The following is a 24,710-nucleotide window of genomic DNA, read 5'->3' on the forward strand; positions in this document are numbered from 1 at the left end:
GAACGGGATGGTAAAATAAAATAAAAAAGCTTGTTCGAGATCCTTTCGGCGGATCCACTTGATTGCCGCTCAGGAGTGATGGAGATTACTGTATTGGGCAATTTCGTGGTATATTGCGGCTCTTAGTTATTATGGGGTATGTGTATGTTCTATATTAACTACTTACTAAGGTAGGTACCTCGGTTGAGTGGTTAAGGAGAGGCATACATACATAGGAGATTGGTTTGTGGGGTTATTTGGGTTTGGCTTGATATTATCTATGGCGAATGTTTAGGATGTTGGATATGATATCTTGAGAAGTCTATAGGCGAGTATAGAGATTTCTATCTGTTATTTGTCGTAGTGAAGTTAGATTGTTAGTCGTATGATTGTTCGGCTAGGGATATGTTAAATCTTCTGAGTATACGTAGGCGGCTTTGGTGGTGAGATGTTTTTTTTTTTGGTTAGCCAACCTGTAACGGCTTCACGCTGTTGATTTTTTTAAGTTTATTATCTCTCTTGTTTTTATGTTATTCTACTAAGTGAGTAGTTTACTAGACATGCTGGTATCGCACATATATTTCTTTAACGTCTATAAGTTTTAATAAATTCGTAATCGCGTATAATGGGGCTGCCCCCTATGGCCTTAGAGGCGGTATTTATATCATATCTTTTTCAAAGTACATGGCCCCCTTATGGTATACATTGATAGATTGCTCAGAATCTTGTAGTATTCCTCCGTTATATCAAGGCTCTGCCTTAATTTTAATGTAGTGGTCCTGCTTGGTTTTCGAGGAGATCCGCAAGGCGAAATGCTGCTCTCGATGCTTTTGTGTTGATCGGACCGGGCGATGTAGTTGGGGTATACAACACATTTTCGTCCTTGTCTTTGCTCTGATCCCCCTCTGGTGTCTATATAAATTCATTATCCTCCTTAGTGCCCCAACGCCTGTGTCTGCCCATGCTATACATCCAGAGTTGCCCCCCCAGTCTATTGGTAATGCTATACGGCACGTTGGTGATATCCCTATATAGAGTGTACCTCTGCGAGGAAACAGCTCATTTTTTAACATAACCCAAATATACGTCCAATAAATTGTATCTGCGCCATTTGGTCTTTTCGTTATATAAATATGCTCCTTGAGGTGTTTCGACCAAAGCGTGCCTGTCATTGAGGATGATTTGCTCGTCGTGTCTTTTTGGCGCTACTTATTTATTTGATGAAAAGTAAGTCGGCGTACGTGCGTATAAAGGTAAGGCGATATATATCAACAGGCTTGTTTAGTCTGTCAATACCAGACATCTCGGCGGCACGGTTTTGGGGTTTTCATCGACTACAGTAGTCGGGTTAGTGGTCGTAGTCCGTATGAAACGGATCTAGCGACGACCGCTTGGAATAGGTGATCCAGAAACTTGTCGCATGCTCTGGTATTTCCGAAAGTCGGTGTTCACAAATTGTGCTAGTTACTAAGTAAGCATATAGTCTCATTACCATTGGGTTACGAAGGTATTATGGATTGCTTACCTGTTGATGGAGGCGTAGCTTGACAGGTTGGATACCTGAAGTCCATATTTTGATGGCTTGACCTATTCTGTGCTAAACTCCTTCTTTTCTGTATCATGGCTAAAATTTGCTGTTGTTGAATATGGCTATATCCAGCAAATCTCTCAAGCTCCACCAACACATCGTCTTCAAGAGAGGCGACCCATAATTGTCTCTGAGTTTCATCATTATTATAAATTGGGTTAGATGAACTTGGAATATTCCGGGGTTGTGCTAATTGGTTATGACGGTGTTGCGGTGCGAAGTTGTTTGCAACGAGCAAAGGATCCAATGGAATAGGAGGCACTGAAGGCGTTGAAGGTGCCGACGTGAGAGATTGTATAGTGAATTGAACTGGGTTCCCTAGAGAATTATCTCCAACTTCGGTAGGGATAAAAGAGTGCGCATATTCGTTACTGGTAGGAAACGTATTGTCCGGCTGATTGAATGAATTCATCCAACCCTCATACGCGTCGTGGCTGTAATTTGGAACTGCTGAAGATATGGAGGGACTTCCAGCGGCCCATTGAGCCACGGCGGGCACCTGAAGCGCCCCTGGAACAGGGCTACCCGAGGCTTGTCTATCTTGAAAGGTCCACGAGCCGTTGTATCCATCTGTCTCATCGGACACTGAACTCATTGAATCTGTTTGAGAATCAGATTTCAATATCTCGTCAAGTAATGCTAACTTTTGCTTGCGTTTCTCTCCTGAAGCCTAGCGTCAGCGAGATATTTTGCGACGAAGCTGACGACGGGTTAACTTACGATATGCACGAGACGCGATTCTATTCTGCTCTTTGCGCACGTCACTATTTCTCTTCTTAGGTTGTTTTGTTCGGGTAGATGAAGCAAGAGTTGTATTCGTGCTAGCCTTATCCATGGCGCCAGCAATGTATAACTTGAGTCAGTGACTTGAATGTTAAACAAAAGTTGATCTTTTGAATTTGAAGTTTCGAGAAACTCTTTTTGATGTCTAAGCAAGGAAATGCGGGAATGAAGAGAGAGTCATTATATAAGATGGAGTTAGGAGATAGATGTCTTGTTAACTAAGTAGACGTGGGATACGAACAGCCCTATCACGATTAATCTTTTTGAGTCGGTACCAATGTAAGAGTATATCGATCTCCCAAACCCGTCTTGATTCCACCGCTAAAGTGGCTTTCTCTTTTTAGGGTAACTATGTACCTTTTCTTAGAGGCAAAAGCTTCGATGTGGACCGCTGTCTAAAATTCGGATTTTATGAATACCAGGCATGACAAGCATATGTAGAACGCTACCAGTAATGCAATCTTGCTGTCATCTTGCTGGCTCGATACGACTTCATCGCGTAAGCCGATTGGCAAGAAAACCAATTGAATATCATATGCTTCTATTTGTTTGGTTAATGGTTAACCTCGAAAAAAGTCCCCCCATTCTCTCCCTCCCCCCCTCTCAAAGAATCATAGTCACATCGTTTCCTAGGTGAAATTTAGATGGCTCGATAACACGCGAGGCTGAAAATAGAACATACCCCGAGATCTTCAAGGGTCAGGGTCTACTACGAGCCCTATAATTGGTTACCCTTAGTCATCGTGTTACCAAGCATTAACTATCTATGTAACCCAGGTAGTTTCCAGGGTCCGCCAATAAAACATAAGCATAGATTTTTTCGAGAAGCTCAATTCGGTAGCCATCGCTCACCTCAGCACCTACTTATGCATCATGTACATCTTTAAATGATTGATTAGTATGGACTGTCTCATGTGGTCAGGCTTTTCCTTACAATGCTCACTACCTCTATCAAGCGCAATATCGATCATCATAGCGTCCTGCCTTGTAAGGCTCATGGTAATTCTACTGAAACTTTTCAGCTTGAACGGCAACAGCAACGGTTTAGGGAATTCATATTCCTAATAGCTTCACGATAACCTTCATTACATATTTATTAGTTAGACACTAGATGATTATTGAGATAGTTAAATATAGTATAAATAGAAAGACCATACTAAAATTAGCATTTAACTTTAGCTGCATATAGACAAGTGAATGATAAGGTTTAACTAGTTTAAAATTTATACGCTTCTAAACCTTTACCGCCTTTAATACCTAAGTTTAAAAGAGAAATTCTTCCACTTACCTAATATAGTTACTATTATCACATGTGCATGTGATAAAATAGTAGTCCCATGGGTTTTACATTATCTATATAGCAAACATATTCAGTAGCTAACCTAATAAAGCAAGTGTTTAGGTGTTGTTTTTGTCTATTGTTTAACGGACCAATCTCTGTTCAACGGGAGCTGAGGACGGGAACGTAGGTACCTAAGTTCCAGGCGGTCAGGGTTTACTGGCCCACTTAAACCCGCCCGCACAAGCCCGCTATGTAGGTACATAAGGATTCATCAGCTTGCAGCCCTATTCTATTCCTGCCGTACGCATCCATCACGATTGCTAGTGGCTAAGCTCTTTGAAATGACGACATGCGCCGCATCTATTTGAACTATAATTGTTTTACTCGAGCATCACCGAAATTTAAATTCTAAATAGAATGAGGAATGTTTAAGATAATAATTGGAAGTCATCGAATTAGGTATTAGCCAACCTTCTTAGGGAATCTCACGCATGCGTCTATTGTGTAACTTTATACCTATAATAGCAATAGCAACGATAGTAGTAGGGGTTGTTCTTTTACATACCTCCCCTGTTAGTGTGCGGAAACGCTAGCTTTTAATAAATTGATGCTAAAAGTTATATTATTGGACAAGAGTATACGAACAGATAGTTTATGGGGTTTGATCTAGATGTGAGGAGAATTTGCTCCTGTTTTTGCCTTGTCTGTTTAATGGAATATTATGTACCCAAACAGGTATCGTGGGCAACCTCCATGTATAATCGATTCAGCTGACCCAGTTGCAGACCACGTAAGTTTAGTAGGGCTAGGAGACAGATTTGATATCTTACTACATAAGTATTTCCCGTTACATTTCCACCAATGAAGCAAGTCGAATTGAATAGGCAGTACAAATCTACTCGGCATACGTCAGAGCCTTCTCGGTGTCTGACCTATCCTGTCAAATGTGCATAAGAGAATAGCGTAATCATTCTAACTTAGTGAAAATCGAACAGACCTATTATAATTAATAGTACATATGTATACTTAATATAGGTATATATATGCGGATGCCAGCCAAGTTATTTCCCCTTCCCTTTCCTGTGAAAGAGCCTATGTGTTATATTTGAGTCTTATGATCTGTAATTCGATAGATGAAAAGGCTGCTAATTTTTTCAATAGCACGATTATATCGGTCGGGAGAATTACAAGAGCGAGTGTTACAGCCACGGTGACAACACTTTCGTCTTACCTCTTCGAACCGTGACGAATTCAAGTCGACACTACGTACGGATGGTAGATGCGGGTGAAGATAATTGCCTTACTTGAATGGCCAATCAATGTTGATTAGTGTTCACTTAGGCCTCGGTGGATATAAAGAGCCTAAGCTGCCTAATGGTAATAAGGCTATGGAAAGATGATGCCCTGGAGAAATCTGCCAAATGCCACAAAGATGCCGAGGTCGGTCCTGTGGTCTGTTCCGCCCTTGTCAGCCTAAGTTCTGACATCGCCTAACTAGGTACCTATGTAGTTACGTAGTATAGTCGTCATACAGTCAAATGTCTTCGAGTTATAAAAGTACAACGCAATAGTTATGTATTAAGCTTCTTCGTAGAATATCATATCAATCCGGTTACAAAAACAAAGCCAGCGGAGTTTCATATTTTAACTAGGTTAGTTACATGTAACAGGTACGTAGGTAAAGGAATTTTAACTTGGAGAAATCTTAGCCTAACAGCCTAGACACATAACCCATACAAGTTATGTAGCATTGAGTGCTATGGAGTCCGTGTAACCCCCTCCACATTGCATGCAGCACAATCCAAATTGAAATCCGAAAAGAGCAAAGCAGTGGGTCCAAGATGAGGTAGCCCAAAGTATATTTGAGGCTGAGTTATAACAAATCTCACCTATTTTGTACAGGTAACTCCTCACTCCAGCCTCATGACTACTAGATAGTACTTTGAGCCGAAGCCACGATTCTATCGGATTCTACGAAGAAACGGTGGCGCGCTAAGGAAAAATCTCAGCCTCGAAATGCGCGAAAGTTGCGGTTGGAACTTACGCAGAGGGGAGAGAGAGATGGAGATAAAAAGAATATCCTTTAAAGTTGCTTGCTAATCGGTAATGAATTTTATGGTCACCTCTCAATCTTCCATCGCTGCATCTCTTTTACTCTTCTGTTTTCCTCGTCCATAAAGTGTACGTATGTACCTAAATTTTTAAGTACCTAAAACAGGTATTTTATTGGTTACAGTACATACATTTAGGACATTGCCTTAACCTAGGACATTTAGGTTAGGTACGGAAACAGAGCCTTCTCGAATCGGAGCGGCAGCCTACTTTCAGCAGGAACGCAGCCAGAACCTTCCAGCAACTCCGAACCCAGGTACCTACCATCCAGAGCAATCCACCAATCCACCAATCTACCAATCTTGTGAACTGCAAGTACACCATAACTTGTCAATCCTGTCAATCCCGTACCGAAACAAACCCATACACGAAGACGTTCACCAATCTATCTATCAACTCATTTACTCCCGCTTATTTCTTTTGATTCTCGTACTTTGTAAGTTCTCAAGTTCTTAGTTCTTAATTCTTATTCCTTATCAACTTCGAATCGCCTAGATATTTCCTCTCTTATCATATCTCACCCCTCTGTTTAAAAACTCGCAACCAACTGATCCGCGCATTTGTGGGGCGCTATCTGACTGTTTTTACCTCTTCACATCTTTACAAATAATACAAGACTCGCTTTTTGACCTTTGAATATCTTCAAGCCAAAGTTTAGAGTCGCATTTTGAACTAACATTATTTGATACTTAAGATCCTACCTAATTAGACCGGTTATCTTCTACGTGCGGAACTTCCCCTTCAAGAATTCTCTCGTCCGACCTACAATTCGGACGACAATATGGTCAAGGAGACAAAGTTCTATGATGCGCTTGGCGTAAGTCTTACTCTTTACACAATATATAATAGGCGTTAAGAGAACATGAACTGATCCTCCTTTGTCCAGGTTTCGCCAACAGCAACAGAGGCAGAATTAAAGAAGGCATACAAGACAGGAGCTTTGAAATGGCACCCTGGTAAGTTTTGGTTAAGATGCACCAAATATATTATAAATCTAGTATATTAATCTTAGCTTTATAGATAAGAATGCCCACAACCCCGGGGCCGAGGAAAAGTTCAAGGAGATCTCACACGCTTACGAAATTCTGTCCGACCCCCAGAAGCGTCAAGTATACGACCAATATGGTGAAGCCGGCCTCGAGGGAGGTGCGGGAGGCGGCGGTATGGCTGCCGAGGATCTCTTCGCACAGTTCTTCGGCTCAGGCTCATTCGGCGGTGGTCTTGGCGGCATGTTCAGCGGGATGGGTGGCGGACCCCGTGGTCCGCCTAAGGCGCGCACTATCCACCACACACACAAGGTATCCCTGGAAGATATTTACCGGGGTAAGATCTCTAAGCTAGCCTTACAACGATCCGTCATTTGCCCTAAGTGCGAGGGTCGCGGTGGTAAGGAAGGTGCTGTTCGACGCTGCCCCGGCTGTGATGGTCACGGTATGAAGACTATGATGCGACAAATGGGTCCCATGATCCAACGTTTCCAAACTGTCTGTCCCGATTGCAATGGAGAGGGCGAGATTATTAAGGAGAAGGACCGCTGTAAGTCATGCAATGGCAAGAAGACTATCGTCGACAGGAAAGTACTTCACGTTCACGTCGACCGTGGTGTTAGAAGTGGCACGAAAGTCGAGTTCAAGGGTGAAGGTGACCAAGCCCCTGGTGTCCAGGCTGGAGATGTCGTCTTCGAGATTGAACAGAAGCCACACCCCCGGTTCACTCGGAAGGAAGACGATCTACTCTATCGTGCTGAGATCGAGCTCGTCACAGCCCTAGCTGGTGGTACGATCTTTATTGAACATCTGGACGACAGATGGCTGAGTGTCGAGATCCAACCCGGCGAGGCCATTGCACAAGGTATGTACATCCCTAGTATTATTTACTTTTTTCATTTAAACCCGGCACTAATCAATTCCTGCAGATGCTGTCAAGATGTTGAGAGGACAAGGTATGCCTTCCCACAGGCATCACGATTACGGTAACATGTACATACAATTCTCCGTCAAGTTCCCCGAACGTAACTGGACAGATGATCCTGCCGCCTTCGAAGGTCTGCGCAAAATCCTTCCTGCTCCAACTCTCCAGAATATTCCTCCTGCGGACGCTATGACGGACGGTGTGGAACTGGAAGATTTGGACAACCAAGGACAGGCCCGAGCATTTGGTGGCGGTGCAGGAGGCATGGATGAGGAGGATGAAGACGGTCACCCACACGCCGAACGCGTGCAATGCGCATCTCAATAGATAGTATATCTGACGGGGGAGATTATTAGCTCGGTTGTGGGGTAGGTACTGCACAGTATTTCGTGCCTCGCATAATTTGCCTATATTCCTACACTATCAGGGATTCCTTTCTGGTTGAGTTGGTAGAGAGGGAGAGCTTATTTACGGCGTAGCGTTTCTGTGGTTCAGGACACAAATGATTTGCATGTCAAGGGCGAGCGCGGAAGGAGAGGAGTCTGCTATACGAATGATATGAACAAGGGTCCGCTATTCTGGTAGGAGGGCAAGGTTCACTTTTTTCTCTGCAGCTCTCCTTTTTTTTATTATCATCATCGATTACACCGAGCATTATCCCGCACGTGATGCTCTTGCGAAATTGGCGTTCGACGGAAATAGAGAGAGGAATCAGGACAGACGTGCTTTATACATGATTGCAATACCGGTATTGATTTCATTGGAAACAATTATGTCCCCAACTACAGTGACGTAACAGTGTTTATGGCCTTTGCTAACGTGTCTTATTAACTTATACGATACGACTCGTCACGACTTAACTGTTGTATTATTTCCTACTTCCCTAACCTAGAGAAGTTGTAAATATTTAACGTACAGGTTCAGTAGAGTTAGGGTGCAGCAGAGCCTCCTTCAACATCGTCCGTAAACTCGGTCTTCCGCAGGTGTTCGACCGTATATAGAATAGTCTCCAACTCCTTCCGCGAAACATCTAGATTTCCCTCGGCGATATCCTGAATGCCCCCTTTCTGAACCCAATTTCCTGTCTCGTCTCGCTCGAAGAGCAGAAGAGACTGGGTTGGTTCTGCCACTGTCATGGGGGTATCTCCCTCTGTTTGTGTCGTGCTGTCGTCGGTAGTTGGCTGCGGGGGATCAGTTGCGACGACTAATTTAAGAGAGCTTTCTGGCCTGGTGGTGATGAGAGCGTTTAGGGGGCTGTTTTGTAAACGTAATGTCTGCACGTGGTTGAGAGTATTGTCTGGGAGGACTTCGAATGTGAAGATTGCCGGGACGCTGTTTGTGGTGTTAGATTCCGTAGATGATAGATAGGCTAAAATGGGAGAGAATCAAATAGCGAAAAAAATAAAAAAATTTCGGGAGAGGGGGAAGGGACTTACTGCTCGCAAATAGCTAATATGAAGCATCTCTCGTCTACATCGTACGAAAGTAACTGCGACACGGCGACTTGCTCCGCGCTAGGCACTATCTCCTTAATATGGGGAAGGAGGTCCGTCTTGCCGAGTAACTGAGCGGCCTTCCAATTCCACACGAACAGCTCGTCGTCCCCGCCCCCCGAGACCAGGACTTCCGGGCGAGAGGCAGGTACACAGAGGGCATTGAGGAAAGCCTCGTGGCCGAGACAATAGTTCTCGACGACGTGCGCCTGGGGGATGCCGCGCGAGACGCGGATGTGCTCGTCGCGGTCGGCCGTGATGATGTAGGGCCTGCCGTCCGCAGTGGCCAGGACCAGGGCCGTCAGCATCGAGACGTGGCCTAGGATCGGCTCGTACTTGGACGCCGGGGGAACGTCTTTGGCGGGTTCGCCTTTGCGGCTGGCTAGGATGCGCTCTTGCTCTTCTAGGGCGCGCAGGTTGCGCTGGGAGTGCACGGTTAGTCGGTTAGCTGCGGGCTTGAAAGATGGAGCTGGGGCGGGCGCGCTGGAGGGCGTGCTGGGGGTGCTGGGTGCCTCGGGGGGTGTGGCGGTTGGGATCAGAGGTAGTGAGTAGACGTCTCCGAATTTGTCTGCGGATAGGATTGTAGTCCCGTCCGGGGTGATGGCGATGGAGCTGGGACGCTTGGGCATGACTCTGTGTATCCAGTGAGACTTGTTTTCCCAGAATAGTTAGATAGGATTATCCTACCTTTGACTTATTTCCTTAAGCTCGCCCTTCCCGTCATGTTCGAATACCCAAAGCGTCTTATCTTGGCCAGTTACGGCGACTAAATATCTCCCATCTTCCGTTGCTGTCATGAGAGCTACGAACGGGATTTCCGGCCCCTGAACACGAGAATCGGGCTTATGCTTCTTTTTCCCATTCCCATTTGCCGTCGTTTCTACTGCGCCCGTGTCAGCTTGACTAGTACCCTCCTCAGCGCCGGGCTTCTTGTCTTCATTCAGCTTGCGCTTTTTCGATGGGCGCTGACCACTCTCTTGCTCATTGAGTTCTTGACCTTCCTGACTGGTTTCCTGAGGTTCGCCGCTGCTGGCTTGCTTTGTGAGGGGGTGAGTCCATGATGAGAGAAATGAGTTGCCGGCCTCGAGGTCGAATGTGTGGATGCTGGCTCCCTTGGCAGCGCAGAGGATGGAGCTTTGTCCAAGTCTGCTTAGATATTGGTATGGCAGATTCATGGTGTTGTGAGTTGATGCGATCCAATTGATGCTGATACCATGCGCTCCCAACAAAGTTTTCTTAGAGCTTAATTTGTTGTAATTTTCACTGATTATTCGTTAGATTAGGTTATAAGTAGATTTGTTTAAATTGAAAGTTGGTTTGTAGTTTTTACTCACTTTAGATTGAGCTTCAAGATCTTAAGTTGAAAATTCCGATATATACGGTTTATTGCATAATTGATGTGAAGCTCTAAAATTCAGTGGGTAATATGCATCTATACAGATAATTGCTATCAGATGTACGGATTAGTTTGTCCCTCGATGGTTGTTTCAGCCTTTATTTGTGGCGCAACTTATGCAATTTATGCCAACTAGATAGGTAACTTAGCGTCGCGCAAGTTCCGGGAGTGGGCAACACTTTACGTACCATCTTACATCTTATCCGTTCCGTTGTCTTACAGATCTCACGATAGCTTTGAAGACAGTTCAACATTAATTACGTATTTAACAATCTACTTATAATTGACAACCACGATTAACCAAGAAAATCACTATTATCCTACTATCTTTCTCGCTTCTATTATTAGTCTCATTGGGTTAGGAATTCCGACGGACCTGTCCTATAGATACTGACAAGCTCCCGAATGCAATAGAGTCCGTGCAAAGAACCGCCTAATCTAGTTGATAAACTCACGAAAACTATACAATTCCATTCTCGCCCATCATGGCGCAGCTTCTCCTTGACTTCGTATACTCGTTCGGCAATTGTTTAAATTGCTTCCCCGGATCGCCAACCCTCAAGATTAATAGCCGTTCGTTTAAGATACTACGCTTGCTAGGAGAAGGTGGTTTCAGCTATGTATATCTCGTACAAGACACAGCAACCGCGGAGCTCTTCGCGCTCAAGAAGATCCGATGTCCATTCGGCGCCGAGTCAGTCCAGCAAGCGATGCGAGAAGTCGAGGCCTACAAGACATTCTCCCACACGCCCAATATCATCCACAGCGTCGACTATTCCATTGCAAGCGAACGAAACGATGCAGACGCAAAGACGGTATACGTATTGTTGCCATATTACAGACGAGGCAACCTACAAGATATTATCAATGCGAACTTAGTAAATCACACCAAATTTCCCGAACATGAACTTATGCGCCTCTTCCTGGGCATATGTAAAGCCCTCAAGTACATGCATCAATACCGGGGCCCAGCAGGTGGAGAGCGTATGGAGGCTGGCAATGCAAAAGCTGGCGAAGAAGATGGAGGAGGAAGAAGCGGTAAGGGAAGACGAAACAAGGCCGTCGCGGCAGCAGATGTGGACGATGAGACAGAACAGGCAAGGCCTTTAATGGTAAACGAACAAGTTGCAGCGCCTGGTGAGCGGAGATCTTACGCGCATAGAGATATCAAGCCAGGTAAAACCCACTTAAAGTCAAAGCTTGCGCCGAAATTTATACTAACTGGGCATTGAAGGTAATATCATGATTGATGACTCGGGCTCACAACCTATTATTATGGATCTGGGCTCTATCTCGGAATCACCGATACCCATCACAACGCGCTCGCTCGCTATTGCTCAACAGGACATAGCCGCAGAGCACAGCACGATGCCTTATCGGGCGCCTGAACTCTTTGATGTGAAGACGGGGACGGTCATTGACACCAAGGTTGATATTTGGTCACTAGGCTGTACCTTGTATGCATGTTTAGTTGGCAAATCGCCTTTTGAAATGCGTAGCGATGAGACAGGTGGTAGTCTTAGCATGTGTGTGCTAGGAGGGGACTGGCGATTTCCAGACGAGAGTCCAAGAGGCCAGAAGAAAGGAAAGGCCCCGGCTGGTGCAGGCACAGAAGAGGGGGTTATTAGCGAGCCGATTAAGGAGGTGGTCAGGAAATGTCTGAAGGTTGAGCCCAACGAACGGCCGGATATCGAGGAGTTAATAGATATAGTGGAAGAGGTTATTGATGAGCTACCTGAGGATGACGCATAAATGATGAGGTTTGGGAAGAACTATTTTTGCTTGTGTATATTGTATACTATAACCTTCTGTATTAGGTGACTAGGGACAGGTCATGACACTTACGGTACTGCTCTGAGAGCAAATAGGTTACGCGGGTATACCCTCGACTTTAAAACTTTTACTTACCTGGATTTTACTTACCTAGATATTAAAAGTTAAGGGCTGGTTGATCTTCAGCCCTCGAGCTTATGAAAGACTCAGAGGAATGGCACGGCGCCTGTTGCATTGATGTGCTTGGGGGTTTGAGCTAACCCACTGTTTTTGAGTCCAGCCTCTCATCGAATGAGTAACTCTAAAGATGAAGGGGAATCATAGCAAAGGTCTTAGCGCTTTTGCTTTGGATATAAATTCTGGGTGCTGGAATCGTTTTATATCAACATGAGCTTTCACTATACTATCAACCTCTTTCCGATCAGATGTCTGGCCTATATCACTCGTAACAAAATGGAGTCATTAGCTGAATGCACCTGCATACTCCGTACCGCAACAACGTCTGGACTTGGATTCGAGATTTTCACACCAGAATTCCTCGGCACGTTCGCGGTGATCTTCCCCTTAGCCGCATATCCCTTCATGTTTTCAGACCGGGACCGAACCTGCCAACATGTCCTCGGTTTAACGGCCATGTTCTCCTTATTCGTCCAAATAGCCAATAACTACGCCTGGGCTATGGGCTACAATTATGCCAAGTTCTCGTCTTGGCTGCTCCCCTTGACGATATTCTCCGCGTTCGTCAGCCTCTGGAGTGGGGAAGGACATGAGGCGGATATCGACTGGCAACCGGTGCCTTTTGTCGACCCCGATGCCAAATATGTCATGCTGACATTCTACATGTTCCTGTCTCACATCTTCACAAAAGTCATTTCTCGCTTCGCACCGGCAACCTCGACAAATGACGCGTTCTATCTCCTAGCCTTAGTCTTTACCGTTTTCAGGTTCGCCAATGACATCTTCGAAGACTTCACGAAGATCACCGCCACGATATACCATCGCCTAGCAACGCGGCGCGTTCCTGGCTGGTTTTGGATCCATGCTGACGAGCCCGGCTTGTTCAGGCCTAAATGGAGCGTCGTACTTACGGTGGTTGTGGGTATATCCGCGCCGGTATTGGCGTTTTTATGGGCGTACAGCATGGGGTATGTCGTATCAATAAGTCCAGATTTTGATTTCTCTACTGGATTTGTGCCTAATTCCAACTTATCGCAATGTTATTGCACGTGGAGTAGCCTCCGTGGGGATGACGAGTATATCCTATAGGAGGGAAAAGATAGACTTGGGTTTGCTGGTCGAAGGAATAAATGTACCTATCTTATACGAATGATACCTAGGTACTTAAGTACTTAAGTACTTAAGCAGTACGATATGTGGCGGTGGTGGCTTAAATAATGTATAGGTATCTTTAAATTTGCCTAGCAACCTCTCCATTCATTGGTTGACTTCACCTTCTTAGTGAACTACCACTTACCAAGTGACGATAGACAAGTGAAAACCGGCTCCGCTTTCAAGTTTATTCTACTCTTGGCTATGTATCCCTATGCATTTAGGAACTCTATTCTTATTTAAGCACGTATTTGATTATTTCTAGAATGGTTCGCTATACGTGCTTGATGCCTCACAACTTACAAGTCCTCAACTACTAACGGCTGGCCTGCACTTGTATAAAATATAAGTTGTTAAAAATGGCATCACCAAACAATAATGCTCCCGGGGGAGAGGAGGAAGATGATGACTACATGAACATGACCTTCGGCGAGGAAGAGCCCAAAGTCACAGAAACATCTCTCCAGCGGCGACAACGGCTCAAGCGCGAGGGTGAGATCAAGGGGCGCGTCAAGTCAAAGGCCGAGCAGGCCGCAGCAGAACGCGAGGAGCGTGAGAAAGCGTTAAATGAGTCATTACTGGACAGTGCCCGGGCAAAGAAGAGCAAGGGCTTTGCTATGATGGCGAAAATGGGATTTAAGCCTGGCGTCGCACTCGGCAGCGCGGACAGCGCCGAACACGCGCGTCTGGAGCCTATACGTCCCCAGATGAAGGAAGACCGAGGCGGTATTGGCCTCGACTCGGATCGCAAGCGCGCGCTTAACGAAGCAGCAGTCCATAGCGAGAAGAGGCAGAAGGTCGATGAGACGGAGTTCCGAGACCGCGTGCGTAGGGAGCGCGAGCAGGCGAGGCTAGAGCGGCAAGTTTATGCCGCGATGAAGGTGTGCGAGCGCATGGACGAGGAAGAGCAAGGAGGCACGAAAGCGGACGGTGAAGAAGCAGAAGAGACAACGGCAAAGATGCGAAAGAAGAGGACAATATCTACGCGACCCCTAAAATCCATCCCGGTAGTCTGGCGCGGCCTAATCCGAAACCAGGAGGAAGCAGAGCGGGATCGGCGAATGCGGCACGACCTAGAGCAGAGCTCAACACGGCTTCCGACTTTCGTGGAAGACTTAGAAGATGACGATAAGACGGCGTTAGGAAAGACAGCTACGGCGTATGTCCAAGTTGAGGATCTCGAGGAGGAAGATCCGGAGCTGGATGAGTTCAATGCGCTCGAGGTTGAGGAGAGGTTAAAGAGGCTGGTAGAGTATCTTAGGAAGCAGTATAATTACTGCTTCTGGTGTAAATGCGGCTATCCGGACGAGACGATGGAAGGGTGTCCCGGGTTGACGGAGGAGGATCATGATTGAGGACGATGTTTTACCGTCTATCTTCAAACTATCCGATGCCTAGCCAGATTCTTGTCTAAGTCACAGTTGAACTTACGACATACGCCTATTTAAGGTGTCGGGGGAAATCATATGAAATGTAAAGACACTAGGATTCCAAGACCGACGATTCTTTAGGCCGATGCAGTCGGTATTCCAAGTGAGTTTATATGATAATCACAAACTGCTTATCTAATAAACTTGGAACTCATAATATTAAATAGTACCTCTACAATAACGTGGCTATTAATTAGTACGTCCTATTGCAAGAACATGACCCAGAAGGCGTATACTTCTACGCGAGGTATGACGCTACTAATCCGACGGCTAACTCTGCGGCAAGGCCGGGAGGATCTATCAGATGTGGATCCCGTGAAAAATGGGTTTTGTATTATGGGTAACTTATCATACCTAGAAACAGACACGAAACTATCTGGCAACTAGTTTTTTTCATAACTCATGACCGGCACAACTTTCTCCCTAAAGCTATATCCCATCCCGTACGTGTATGTATATGTAAGATATATACTGACAACCGAGGCCCTTAGCTATCAGACCCATCTCCTCCGTGTAATTTCCGAACTAGCACAAAGCCCTGCCATGTATGTATAATGACCGAGCTGTCGGTGTAGCGGACAATCTAGTACAGCCCCTATGTCTCCGGACGCTCCGTAACGCCCTCCCGGGAATAAACCCTCTCCTCAACACCGATGTCCTCGTTCCTTTTTTACATAGTTGTATTAGTTCCGTGGTATTCATATTCCAGTTTTATACCTAGACGTGCATAAATGAAAGTGGGATGAAGGGTGGGTGACTTTACCAAACCTCCGGCTTCTCCTTAATAAACCTGTCCATCAACTCCCTACACTCAGACGAGTCCAGCACCACGACCTCGACGCCGCGGCTCTTAAGGTACGCCTCGCCGCCTAGGAACGTCCTGTTCTCGCCGATGACCACACGGGAGATGCCGTAGAGGATGCAGGCGCCGGTGCCTACCAGCCCATTCTCAGCGGCAAGTTTCGCATAGTTATAAAAAAAAAAAAAATCAAGCCGGGTCAGTTAAACCAGACAGACAGACTTACACATATCGCACGGCGAAAGCGTCGTGTACATCGTACTCCCCTTATACGCCGACGACGGCAGACGGCCCGCGTTCTGGAGACAAGACGTCTCGCCCTAGAAGCAATATACATGTCCCGTTAGTCAGGTAATAAATATATAAATACCCCTCCCTACCCACCAATAAACAAAAAACAATAAGCACCAAACATAGAAAACATAGGTACCTATGTAACATACGTGAAGAATCGGATTTCCATTCTGAACCCTCATATTATGCCCCCGGCCCAAAACTCCGCCATCAGCAGCAATCAGCGCCGCACCGATCTACCATCTCACAACAAATATCCCAAAGGTAAGCAAAAGAGTATTCAATTCGCCTTCGAGTCCAAGTAATCACGCGGGCCCTACATACCGGGACGCCACCTTCTCGGTATCCGATCCTAGCCTCTTCGAGGGCCAAGGCAAGGCCCTTTGCGTCGTCCATTTCAACTTAGTTAGTATTCTGTCTGAGGGCGATTATAGTGTTATAATAGACTAGGAAGGACTATAGATGTGGGAATAGTAGAATAACTTATAGAGAAAATAGACATAACTACCTGACATAGTTATATCTAATAAAAACATCAATTCTATATCAGTTAGAAGCTTGATATACGTAATTGGAGATAAGCGGGAGTCTCCGCCTCACGATTATCGCTACGCATCTAAACCTAGTAGAGCCACATACAAGTTTAGTGCCCGCCTTTTACCTATCAGTCCTCAAATATCGAATTAACATAATGTAGCACACACACATATAACGACATGAGCAATACGTTCACATTGCAAACTAGGACGATTAAAACTTGAACGTCTTTAAATTATATTTGTACGATATTGGTCTGCGAGACCAATTACCTGACCTTTTGGATCGCCTCTAATTCCTAGGCCGCCTTCCTCCATTTTACACTCGGAAAAGTATTAGACAACTAATAGTCCGACCATCGAAAAGCAAATAACTGTTGTACAGGCCTTCAAAAGGGACGGAAATGCTTCCTCTTCTCGAAATCCTGGCCAGAACCCCTCTATCAACCGTGGCGCCTTTGGTATATGCCTCTACTTATACAACCGACCTTAAGTTAACGCCGAACTAGAGGAAAGAAATCCCCTATGCGAATAAATGACAAACCCCGAAACCTTGGTCCAGTCGTTTCTAACTATCACGACAGAAGGTTGCGCAGCGACGCGTTGGCGCTGGCCCCGCTTGCAGGGCGACTATCGTTGGACCTTGAAGGTATATTGTTGCTTAGACTTGGTTCACGACTCATCGAGATCCCATCTCGGGAAATCGGAGGACTCCCATGCGGATTTAAAAATGGTGATCGCGATCCAAGCATACCTTGGGAAAACGAATGCTCTGAAGTGCGGGGCGGAGGACTGCCATTCGTGAGGCCGTGGTGCGAGTTATGCGCCGAATGGTAGGATGGCATATAAGGAGAAGTGCCATTCTGAACCGGGCCAGGACCGCGTCGAGGCGGAGGTGGAGAGGGAGGGATCCCATTTACCATAGCTTGGCCAAGCCCATGCTGAAGCTGTGGTCCCTGGTGATGGGACATTGGAGCTATCGGCGGAGGCCGGAGGTCGCGGAGATGATTATGATGGATCGGGTTTGGTCCACTAGAGCCGCCATTCATCTGATGAAGGGTAGGTGGATGCTGAGGCGGGCTACGATGCCACTCTCCATAAGGAGCACTGGGAGGAGGATAATGGTGTGCAGGCACTGGTGGGCCGCCCGGAGCTACCATTGGACTCGTTCCAGCGTGGGAAGCGGTCAGCGGCAAAGGTGGAGGGACAGCTGCAGGTGGAGGATGTAACGGTGGTGCAGCGATCGCCGGGGCAACCGTAGATGTCGTTCCTTGTGCTGTAGGACCTCGTGGTCCCCACGAATTCCCTAGGTCCACGAGCCTGTTCATAGTGTGAGATACGTGTGGTGGATGATTTGTTACAGTAGTGGGAATTGAAGGAGGCAGAGCGACCCGTGTTGGTTCATTTGATGCTGGCCCGTCCGTTCTTGGCGGGTTATGGGGTGTAAGTTTTCGATTACTCCTCTTGCACTTATGACATTGGACGCTCCGCTGAGCTACAAACCTCAGCGCCTCACTGCTAAGAGAGCCGGTATATCCATTTGTCAAGACTTTTTCTTGGCCCTTGTCGATAGGCCACCACTTTGGGCTCACGTCAATGCCACAAGTTATGCAGACTTTATCGCCGCACTGAGGGTTGATGGATGCTGCATCGACCACACCATCGACCGGAGACGCTCTCTGACCTGTTGTTGCCGAACTGGAAACGTTTGTAGTGGATTGCCTCCTATTTGGGTTCGTTTGCGTTGTAACGGTAGGTGTCTTGGTGGCGGCAAGATTAGCCAGGTTCGCCTTGCGAACATTACCCGTTAGGGTAAGGTCTGCCTGCTTGTAGTTATGCACGTAGAGCTGCAGGGCGTTCGCAAGTTGTGCATCCTTGCTTTGGCTCTCAGGCTGAGGTACAGGGTCGTGCATGCGATGAACCACGCTTTTTTGAGGAATATGCTCCTTACACCAGACGGCTGCTGACATTATCCCCGTTTCTCCTCCGATAGTGACAAGATTGTGCTGATCTCGTCTGGAGCCTTTCACGGGCGTAATCTCGAAGCCAAGCAGGTACCCATTTTGATGGGCACATTCCACGTGGACTAATATGCTGTCAGCACTAGATAATTGGTCATCCAGGGAATATTATACTTACCAGGAGCGCGGCATTGATGGCAGGCTACACACGCGCCACCTTTTTGCTTGCACACCTTGCAAACTTCGTCAAATCTACTACGTGGTATCAATGGTATACCTTCTGACGGACCTAGGGCAAGGGCATTGCCGAACTTGACTTCGGGCATCCACACCGCACAAGTGACATGGACCCAATTGTTGTCTGCTGTCCTTTTTAGAGGCTCCCTAGGGTTCACGGGGCGATTCATCTCCTCTTGCTTTTTGCGATAATACTCTACGGCCTTCTGCGCGAGATCACGATCAAGGCGCTCCTTCTCCTTCTCCTTCTCGGTCTTCTTCTTGTGCGTGTTTTTCGGTGGTTCAATAAAGTCGTGTTCTGTGAATTCTACCGGGCATAGGACACATTTATAATCCTAATCGCAACCGTTAACCATAAACCCAAGGAAATGCATGAGGGCACACTTACTATGGAAACCTGAGGATTTTTATCATTCAGGCACATATCGCAGGTCCACTTGCCCGGAAGTCGATTGTCGATAACACCATAGCACTTGCGATGAACGGTGAGCCGGCACTCCTTGCAAGAGAGATGAGCTTGCTCGCCCGTCGGGGCCATCTGGTGGCATATAGCGCAAGGCAAAGTGCGAGGTTTTGGTAGTTCAGGGGCTGGGGGTGGCGGTGCGGGCTTCTCTACCGCCTTTTCTTTCTTCTTCGAATGAGTATGAGTCGAGACAACGCCGGGATCCGAGCCATTAACCTCTGCTTCTTTGTCCGCAATCGTCTTGAGTTTCTTGCGTGGTGGTGGTTCACTACCGCTAGGTTGCGGGGCAGGTGTCGCTGTCGCAGCAGGCTGTGTTGTTGATGGTGTCCCATTCGGTTTGTTGTAGACTGTCAGACTCATCATTTCGTTTGCCGCCATAATCTCCTTGAGCAGCTCCTCATCGACCCTCCGCTTCCAGGAGCGGCCACCAGCTGCTGCAACCTTCTTGGCAAGGTCCTCCATATCTTCCCACTGAATAGCATATCGCCGCCATAGCTCTGCACATCTCCTACATAATGCTCCGACATACTGTATTCCTTTGTCCTTGTTTGCATGTTTACCGCCTCCCTCTATTACTAGACCGGACGCACTGTTAGGCGCCCGGCGCCACTGTCGGGAGTTCTTGGTAGAGCAAAACTTGCATATGAAGCTCCTCTTCAGCTTGACGGCCTTTTCGGTATCAAACGCTGAATCATCCTGGTCGTCAGCAACGTCATCTTGGAGTTTATTGGCCGTCGCTTCGGCCTTCTTCGCCTCCTTCTTGCCCTTCCTGCCAGAGAAATTACCCCATATTTGTTTCCCTTTGTCAGTTTTCTTCCACGTATAGTAGAAACGGACAATTTGCGAATGCTTGACTGTTTTGATGAGTTTCGTAATGGGATAAAGTTCGGAACCAAACTTGGTCACGCCTTCTTCGAACTTTTTTAGTTCAGCGGTTGTAAGCTCGGGCTCTTTAAAAATGGACCTATCGACTTTTAACAACGCTTTTAAGGCCTTGGTTATGTCGTAGTCATTTTTGAAGAGGGTATTGATGGCTACATCTTTAAGGTTCGTCGACTCCTTTGGAAGATTGAACATAGGAACTAGTTTCGACTTGGCGGTGGCCATATAATCGTCAAGCTGGGATTCCGTAGTTGACGTTTCAACCGCATCCAGAGGTTTCCACAATAACTGCGCCGTGTTATTCGGGTCGTCATTATCGTAATCTTCCCCCCTCGCCACGTATCCTGGGGGTTCGTCCTGAATCCATCTTGGCCGCTTTTCTCGACGGGCCTTCTCCGCCTCGAGGGCTGCAAGGGCTTCCTTCGATTGCTTGCCGTCTTTCTTACCCGATTTCTTGATCTCGAGAGGTTTTACTAGCTTGACTGGACGGCCATACCAAGGAAGGACAGTTGCCTGATGCTTGGGTCCTAAGCGAGATCCGGCTCTGGGATATATGCGGTCATCGTAATCCAGTGCATCTTCAGGCTTGCAGTGTTGCCCCAGGTACCGGTAGGGCCATAAGCTCGCGTGATATATCTGCTCTGCTGTTGCAGGTTGGTGAGAGTCATCGATACCATCAGCAGGGCTCGTGCGATTAGTATCGATAGCATCCTCATCATCTTCCCAAGGCTCTTCTTCTTCTGCCTCTAGATGCGGATCAAGTAGGCTTGGCGTATGTCGGGCCTCGAGCTTTCTCTCCTGGGCACGACTGCATGCGGCGCAAGCCCAAGCAAAGCCACGTGATGGTTTTTTTAGTAGAGGCGGACGAACACAGTTCATATGATACGTCTGCTGACATACTGCACAGTCGACAGAATCGTTGCTATTTTAATCGAGTTAGCTACTCGTTGATTTTTATTGGATTTGTTAACTTGTTGCAGTTGCATTTGCAGTTGCAGGGAAACAGGGAAACAGGGGTAGAGGCCTAGAAGACCTAGAATGGAAGGAGAAAGGGGAAGTGTGGAGGGATGACATAAGCAAGCATACATACCTTGCACAATACCCACTACATCTCTTACACAGCTTAACGGCACTAGTAAATTCCTTAGACCGACCCTGCTCCACCAAAATATACTTCCAGCGCTCGTCCAACACCTTCTTAACCCTCTCAGGTACGTTGACGATCTGAAAACAAGGAATTACATCGTAATTCTTCTGAATATAACGATCGTACAGCTTCTCATACCAAAAACAGTCGGGAGTTTTTCGGTAAGTCTCCATGTCGTCAATTTCGGCCTTGTGGCGGATTTGACACTTGCCGCGCAATGCGGTTAACGGACTAATGTCCGAATGCATAGTGGCGAAGACCAGTCTGGTATCATTGACCTTTTTACCAATGTCCTTTGGTCGGTAGTACCAATTGATCCGCAACGCATCCACGCCCTTTGTAACATCATTTTGAACGTGTAAGAACTCCATGATACGTCCTAAATAATACGGTTCTCCTGGAGGTTCGCATACAAGATATACATGATCTAAATAATATAGTCAGCCAGTCGGTCAGTCAGCTAGTTTATTTAGTTAAGATGGAAGCGCAAATTATTTTCGGTTTTCGTGGGGTTGGGGTTGAATAAGTTCATACCGTTCGCTTCCAATACTGTTCCATCATCTGCCACCATCTTCCCGTCCTTCGGGATTGCACCGCATTTCTCAAAACAAAGCATATTCGTCACTTTATATCCCGCAGTATTTTGTGTAGTTGTAATAGCTGTCGCGTGTGTAGCACCTCGTTTCGTCGCGTTAGGACCAGCCGGTGCCGGGGTGCTGCCATTGCTGTGCGCATTGTTCGCGACCGATTGCGCGGGTGCCTTTCGTTTTTTGGATGAAGTAGTAGATGCCGTGGCGGACGAACCATTTGTAGTCGCGCTGCTCGTCGGATGCGAATCCTTCACTGTATTATGCGAACCATTACTAGCCTTGCCATCCTCTGGTGCTGCACCCTTGCGTGATGTCGAGTTCGCGCCTTTGGGTGCATCGCTGGTACCATTCGCAGCTGCACCGACCTGTCGCGAGGATTTTTTAGATTCTTCATCTTTTTTGTCTGCGTAAGCATCGTACATGTCCACGTCCATATCTTTGTCCTCTGCGTAGTTCGGGCGCGCTTGACCCCGATTGCGGGAACGCGTGCCGTAAGGAGATGGGCCTGACATAGCCTCCTTGCCCGACGGGTTTGACCCCGACGAGGTTGACTTCGTCATTGGTTGGGATACTGCCGCATTATCCACAGAGACCTTGTTGTTGGCGAGCTTTGGGGGTTGTGCTGGTGTAGGTGTGTTGTTGTGCGTGGAGCCGGAGTCTGTCAGGTCCTTAGTCGAAGATGACGAAGGATTGGGCTGGTCATCGGTGTCGCTGGACTTCTGCGCCATGGTGGGTGATTAAAAAGGCGGCGCATACAATGTCACACGGAGGAACGCCGAAAAGTTTACGGCGGTGCTAGTCGAGGCAGACAGTGGAAATCTGAGTCCATAAGATTGGCAATATAGGTGCAACTCTCGCAGATAGAATGTTTCAGACAGGAACTATGCTGGAGGGCGAAGATTCCATATGAGCGTTTCGCCGGTGGTACCACGGCAGGCTAGAAGACAAGGGTCCGTGGGAAGCTTACCGAATTATGTCCCACGATAGTCCTAGCTCGAGGTCTGTCAGAAAGGGAAGGGCAGGGACGAAAAAGTATGTATGGTTAAGTTGGCGAGACGAAGGTAATAAAGTTTAGGAGGGAAGATAATGAAAGAAAAGGTCAAAACGCGAAATATCTAACCGGGTACGGAAAAATGGATGGTGAGGTTTGGGAAGAAAGAAGGTGGGAGACGTGACTGGTGTGGGACGGGAAAGATGTGAAGGGTATGTAGAAGTGAAGGTTTATGTAAAGCAGGCCAAGATGGACCGGGGAGGTTTGAGGCGGCGGGACAGACCATCAAATCGGTGCCCACTACCCACACGACTAGCCGGATAGACCGCAGGCCATAGGATCATAGGATGGGTAAGGTAGACGAGCTATGTTATGTATGGGTGGATGGGGGATGGGGATGTATGAGTAGACCGGCGACTTACCAGATAGGTATGTAGTTTCTGGTACGCTTCTGGTACATACGTACATGTATTGTAGATATTGCAAGGTAGGGTTGCCAAGAGCATACGATGATCGACCTATGATATCGAGACTGTCGATACCGAATTGTGCTCTCGTGTAGGTAGGACGAGTGGCCTACTAAGAAGAATTTAAAAGGGAACTTGGGGAAAACTTATTGATGACACAGATGCTCTAACTAAGATGAGGCGGATTGTGAATCTAAACTTCGGGATCTTGGAGATTGCTGGATTTGCTGGGGTATGAAAGGCGCGGTAAGGAAAAAAAAGGTAGATAGGTAGGTTAGGTAGGTAAGTAACCTACTACTGTATGGAATGAAAAAAAAAAAAAAAGAGAGAAGGGTGACTTTTTTTGACGAACGTTGGACTAGCCAGCTACATGTACCATAATATGTACGTACATACGTGGTGCTGTGCTGCTAGGGTACCCTAAATAAAGCTAGGTGAGTAGGAAAGGTTCGCAAGGGCTGAGATATTGACTGGATGGATAGATTAGGTAGATTGGATAGATGTCTGTGTGCAGTTGCTTGTATGCATCACAGGAAGGCAAAAAAGTCAAGAGATGTAAATGCATCGAAATGCAACATCTACTAGTTTGGCAGGCCTACATGTACAATGTATGAGATAGGTTAGGTTATGTAGGCAGGTAAGTAAGGCAAGAGGTATCTATGTACTTTTTAAATCATCCATTGTACAGATGGTACAGATGCATCAATACCAAGGTGTAATGAATGGATGGATAGATGTAGTATGCACCTAAGGTAAGTAAAAAGGATGTAGGAAAAGGAAATAGGAAATCTATATGCTATGACAATGTACCTAGGTAGATTAGGTTAAGTCAAGGTATGATGGTTAACGGCAATTTTCATTGCTGGTTGTACATAGTACAATGCCGCGGGTACCATGCATTTATTTACCATCTAAATAGATTTTAATAGAGCAATGGGAAATGGTCAAGAAAGAGACGCACAAAGGCACGGGGAATATTTGACGGGGGAGGAGTTGGGATCTTCAGCCATTCAAACTCTGATATTGTACCAGCTGGGCTTATTGGCAGATGGTAGCGCCGCGGTACCGGTACCTGGAAAGGGCTAGGTAAACAAGGGTAAAATATTGGGCGTGTGTTGTACATACAACTTCCCCGACAAGGCCAGTGACAAGGCCAGTGTGTGTGGATGTCTGTGGAGTGGTACTGAGGTTAAAAAGTCTCGCCTTGGGAGCCCACGGCCCACATCCATTACCTTCACCCCTGTCAAGTCCAACCAAACTTACGCTT

The 24,710-nt window shown here is 46.7% G+C and overlaps 8 protein-coding genes across 8 annotated transcripts; 4 read left to right on the top strand and 4 right to left on the bottom strand.

Annotated features, from left to right (window-relative positions):
* Positions 1 to 1,935: 1,935 nt before the first annotated feature.
* GL218_06784 (uncharacterized protein) lies at positions 1,936 to 2,402 on the bottom strand (the record flags this gene model as incomplete). The annotated part of the gene is made up of 3 exons (XM_033583512.1): positions 1,936 to 1,961; positions 2,036 to 2,230; positions 2,288 to 2,402. 3 exons carry the CDS (start codon positions 2,400 to 2,402, stop codon positions 1,936 to 1,938), a joined length of 336 nt encoding a protein of 111 aa, XP_033433629.1.
* A 4,123-nt stretch (positions 2,403 to 6,525) lies between these two features.
* On the top strand, positions 6,526 to 7,982 carry GL218_06785 (Mitochondrial protein import protein mas5; the record flags this gene model as incomplete). Its single annotated transcript, XM_033583513.1, has 4 exons — positions 6,526 to 6,561; positions 6,631 to 6,700; positions 6,765 to 7,595; positions 7,660 to 7,982. 4 exons carry the CDS (start codon positions 6,526 to 6,528, stop codon positions 7,980 to 7,982), a joined length of 1,260 nt encoding a protein of 419 aa, XP_033433628.1.
* A 602-nt stretch (positions 7,983 to 8,584) lies between these two features.
* On the bottom strand, positions 8,585 to 10,323 carry GL218_06786 (tRNA (guanine-N(7)-)-methyltransferase non-catalytic subunit trm82; the record flags this gene model as incomplete). Its single annotated transcript, XM_033583514.1, has 3 exons — positions 8,585 to 8,987; positions 9,092 to 9,781; positions 9,836 to 10,323. 3 exons carry the CDS (start codon positions 10,321 to 10,323, stop codon positions 8,585 to 8,587), a joined length of 1,581 nt encoding a protein of 526 aa, XP_033433631.1.
* A 706-nt stretch (positions 10,324 to 11,029) lies between these two features.
* On the top strand, positions 11,030 to 12,296 carry GL218_06787 (Serine/threonine-protein kinase ENV7; the record flags this gene model as incomplete). Its single annotated transcript, XM_033583515.1, has 2 exons — positions 11,030 to 11,720; positions 11,779 to 12,296. 2 exons carry the CDS (start codon positions 11,030 to 11,032, stop codon positions 12,294 to 12,296), a joined length of 1,209 nt encoding a protein of 402 aa, XP_033433630.1.
* A 474-nt stretch (positions 12,297 to 12,770) lies between these two features.
* On the top strand, positions 12,771 to 13,583 carry GL218_06788 (uncharacterized protein; the record flags this gene model as incomplete). The annotated part of the gene is made up of 1 exon (XM_033583516.1): positions 12,771 to 13,583. The coding sequence occupies one exon, from the start codon at positions 12,771 to 12,773 to the stop codon at positions 13,581 to 13,583; it is 813 nt and encodes a 270-aa protein (XP_033433638.1).
* Positions 13,584 to 14,005: 422 nt separating this feature from the next.
* GL218_06789 (uncharacterized protein) lies at positions 14,006 to 15,001 on the top strand (the record flags this gene model as incomplete). Its single annotated transcript, XM_033583517.1, has 1 exon — positions 14,006 to 15,001. The coding sequence occupies one exon, from the start codon at positions 14,006 to 14,008 to the stop codon at positions 14,999 to 15,001; it is 996 nt and encodes a 331-aa protein (XP_033433637.1).
* Positions 15,002 to 15,835: 834 nt separating this feature from the next.
* GL218_06790 (Cytosine deaminase) lies at positions 15,836 to 16,565 on the bottom strand (the record flags this gene model as incomplete). The annotated part of the gene is made up of 4 exons (XM_033583518.1): positions 15,836 to 16,011; positions 16,102 to 16,195; positions 16,319 to 16,405; positions 16,494 to 16,565. 4 exons carry the CDS (start codon positions 16,563 to 16,565, stop codon positions 15,836 to 15,838), a joined length of 429 nt encoding a protein of 142 aa, XP_033433387.1.
* A 715-nt stretch (positions 16,566 to 17,280) lies between these two features.
* On the bottom strand, positions 17,281 to 22,713 carry GL218_06791 (E3 ubiquitin-protein ligase SNT2; the record flags this gene model as incomplete). Its single annotated transcript, XM_033583519.1, has 5 exons — positions 17,281 to 18,791; positions 18,845 to 19,238; positions 19,292 to 21,170; positions 21,339 to 21,822; positions 21,930 to 22,713. The coding sequence occupies 5 exons, from the start codon at positions 22,711 to 22,713 to the stop codon at positions 17,281 to 17,283; spliced, it is 5,052 nt and encodes a 1,683-aa protein (XP_033433388.1).
* Between the last annotated feature and the right edge of the window lie 1,997 nt (positions 22,714 to 24,710).

Source organism: Daldinia childiae (genome assembly GCF_008694065.1).
Source record: "Daldinia childiae strain JS-1345 chromosome Unknown Scaffold7, whole genome shotgun sequence".
NCBI classification, from domain to species: domain Eukaryota; kingdom Fungi; phylum Ascomycota; class Sordariomycetes; order Xylariales; family Hypoxylaceae; genus Daldinia; species Daldinia childiae.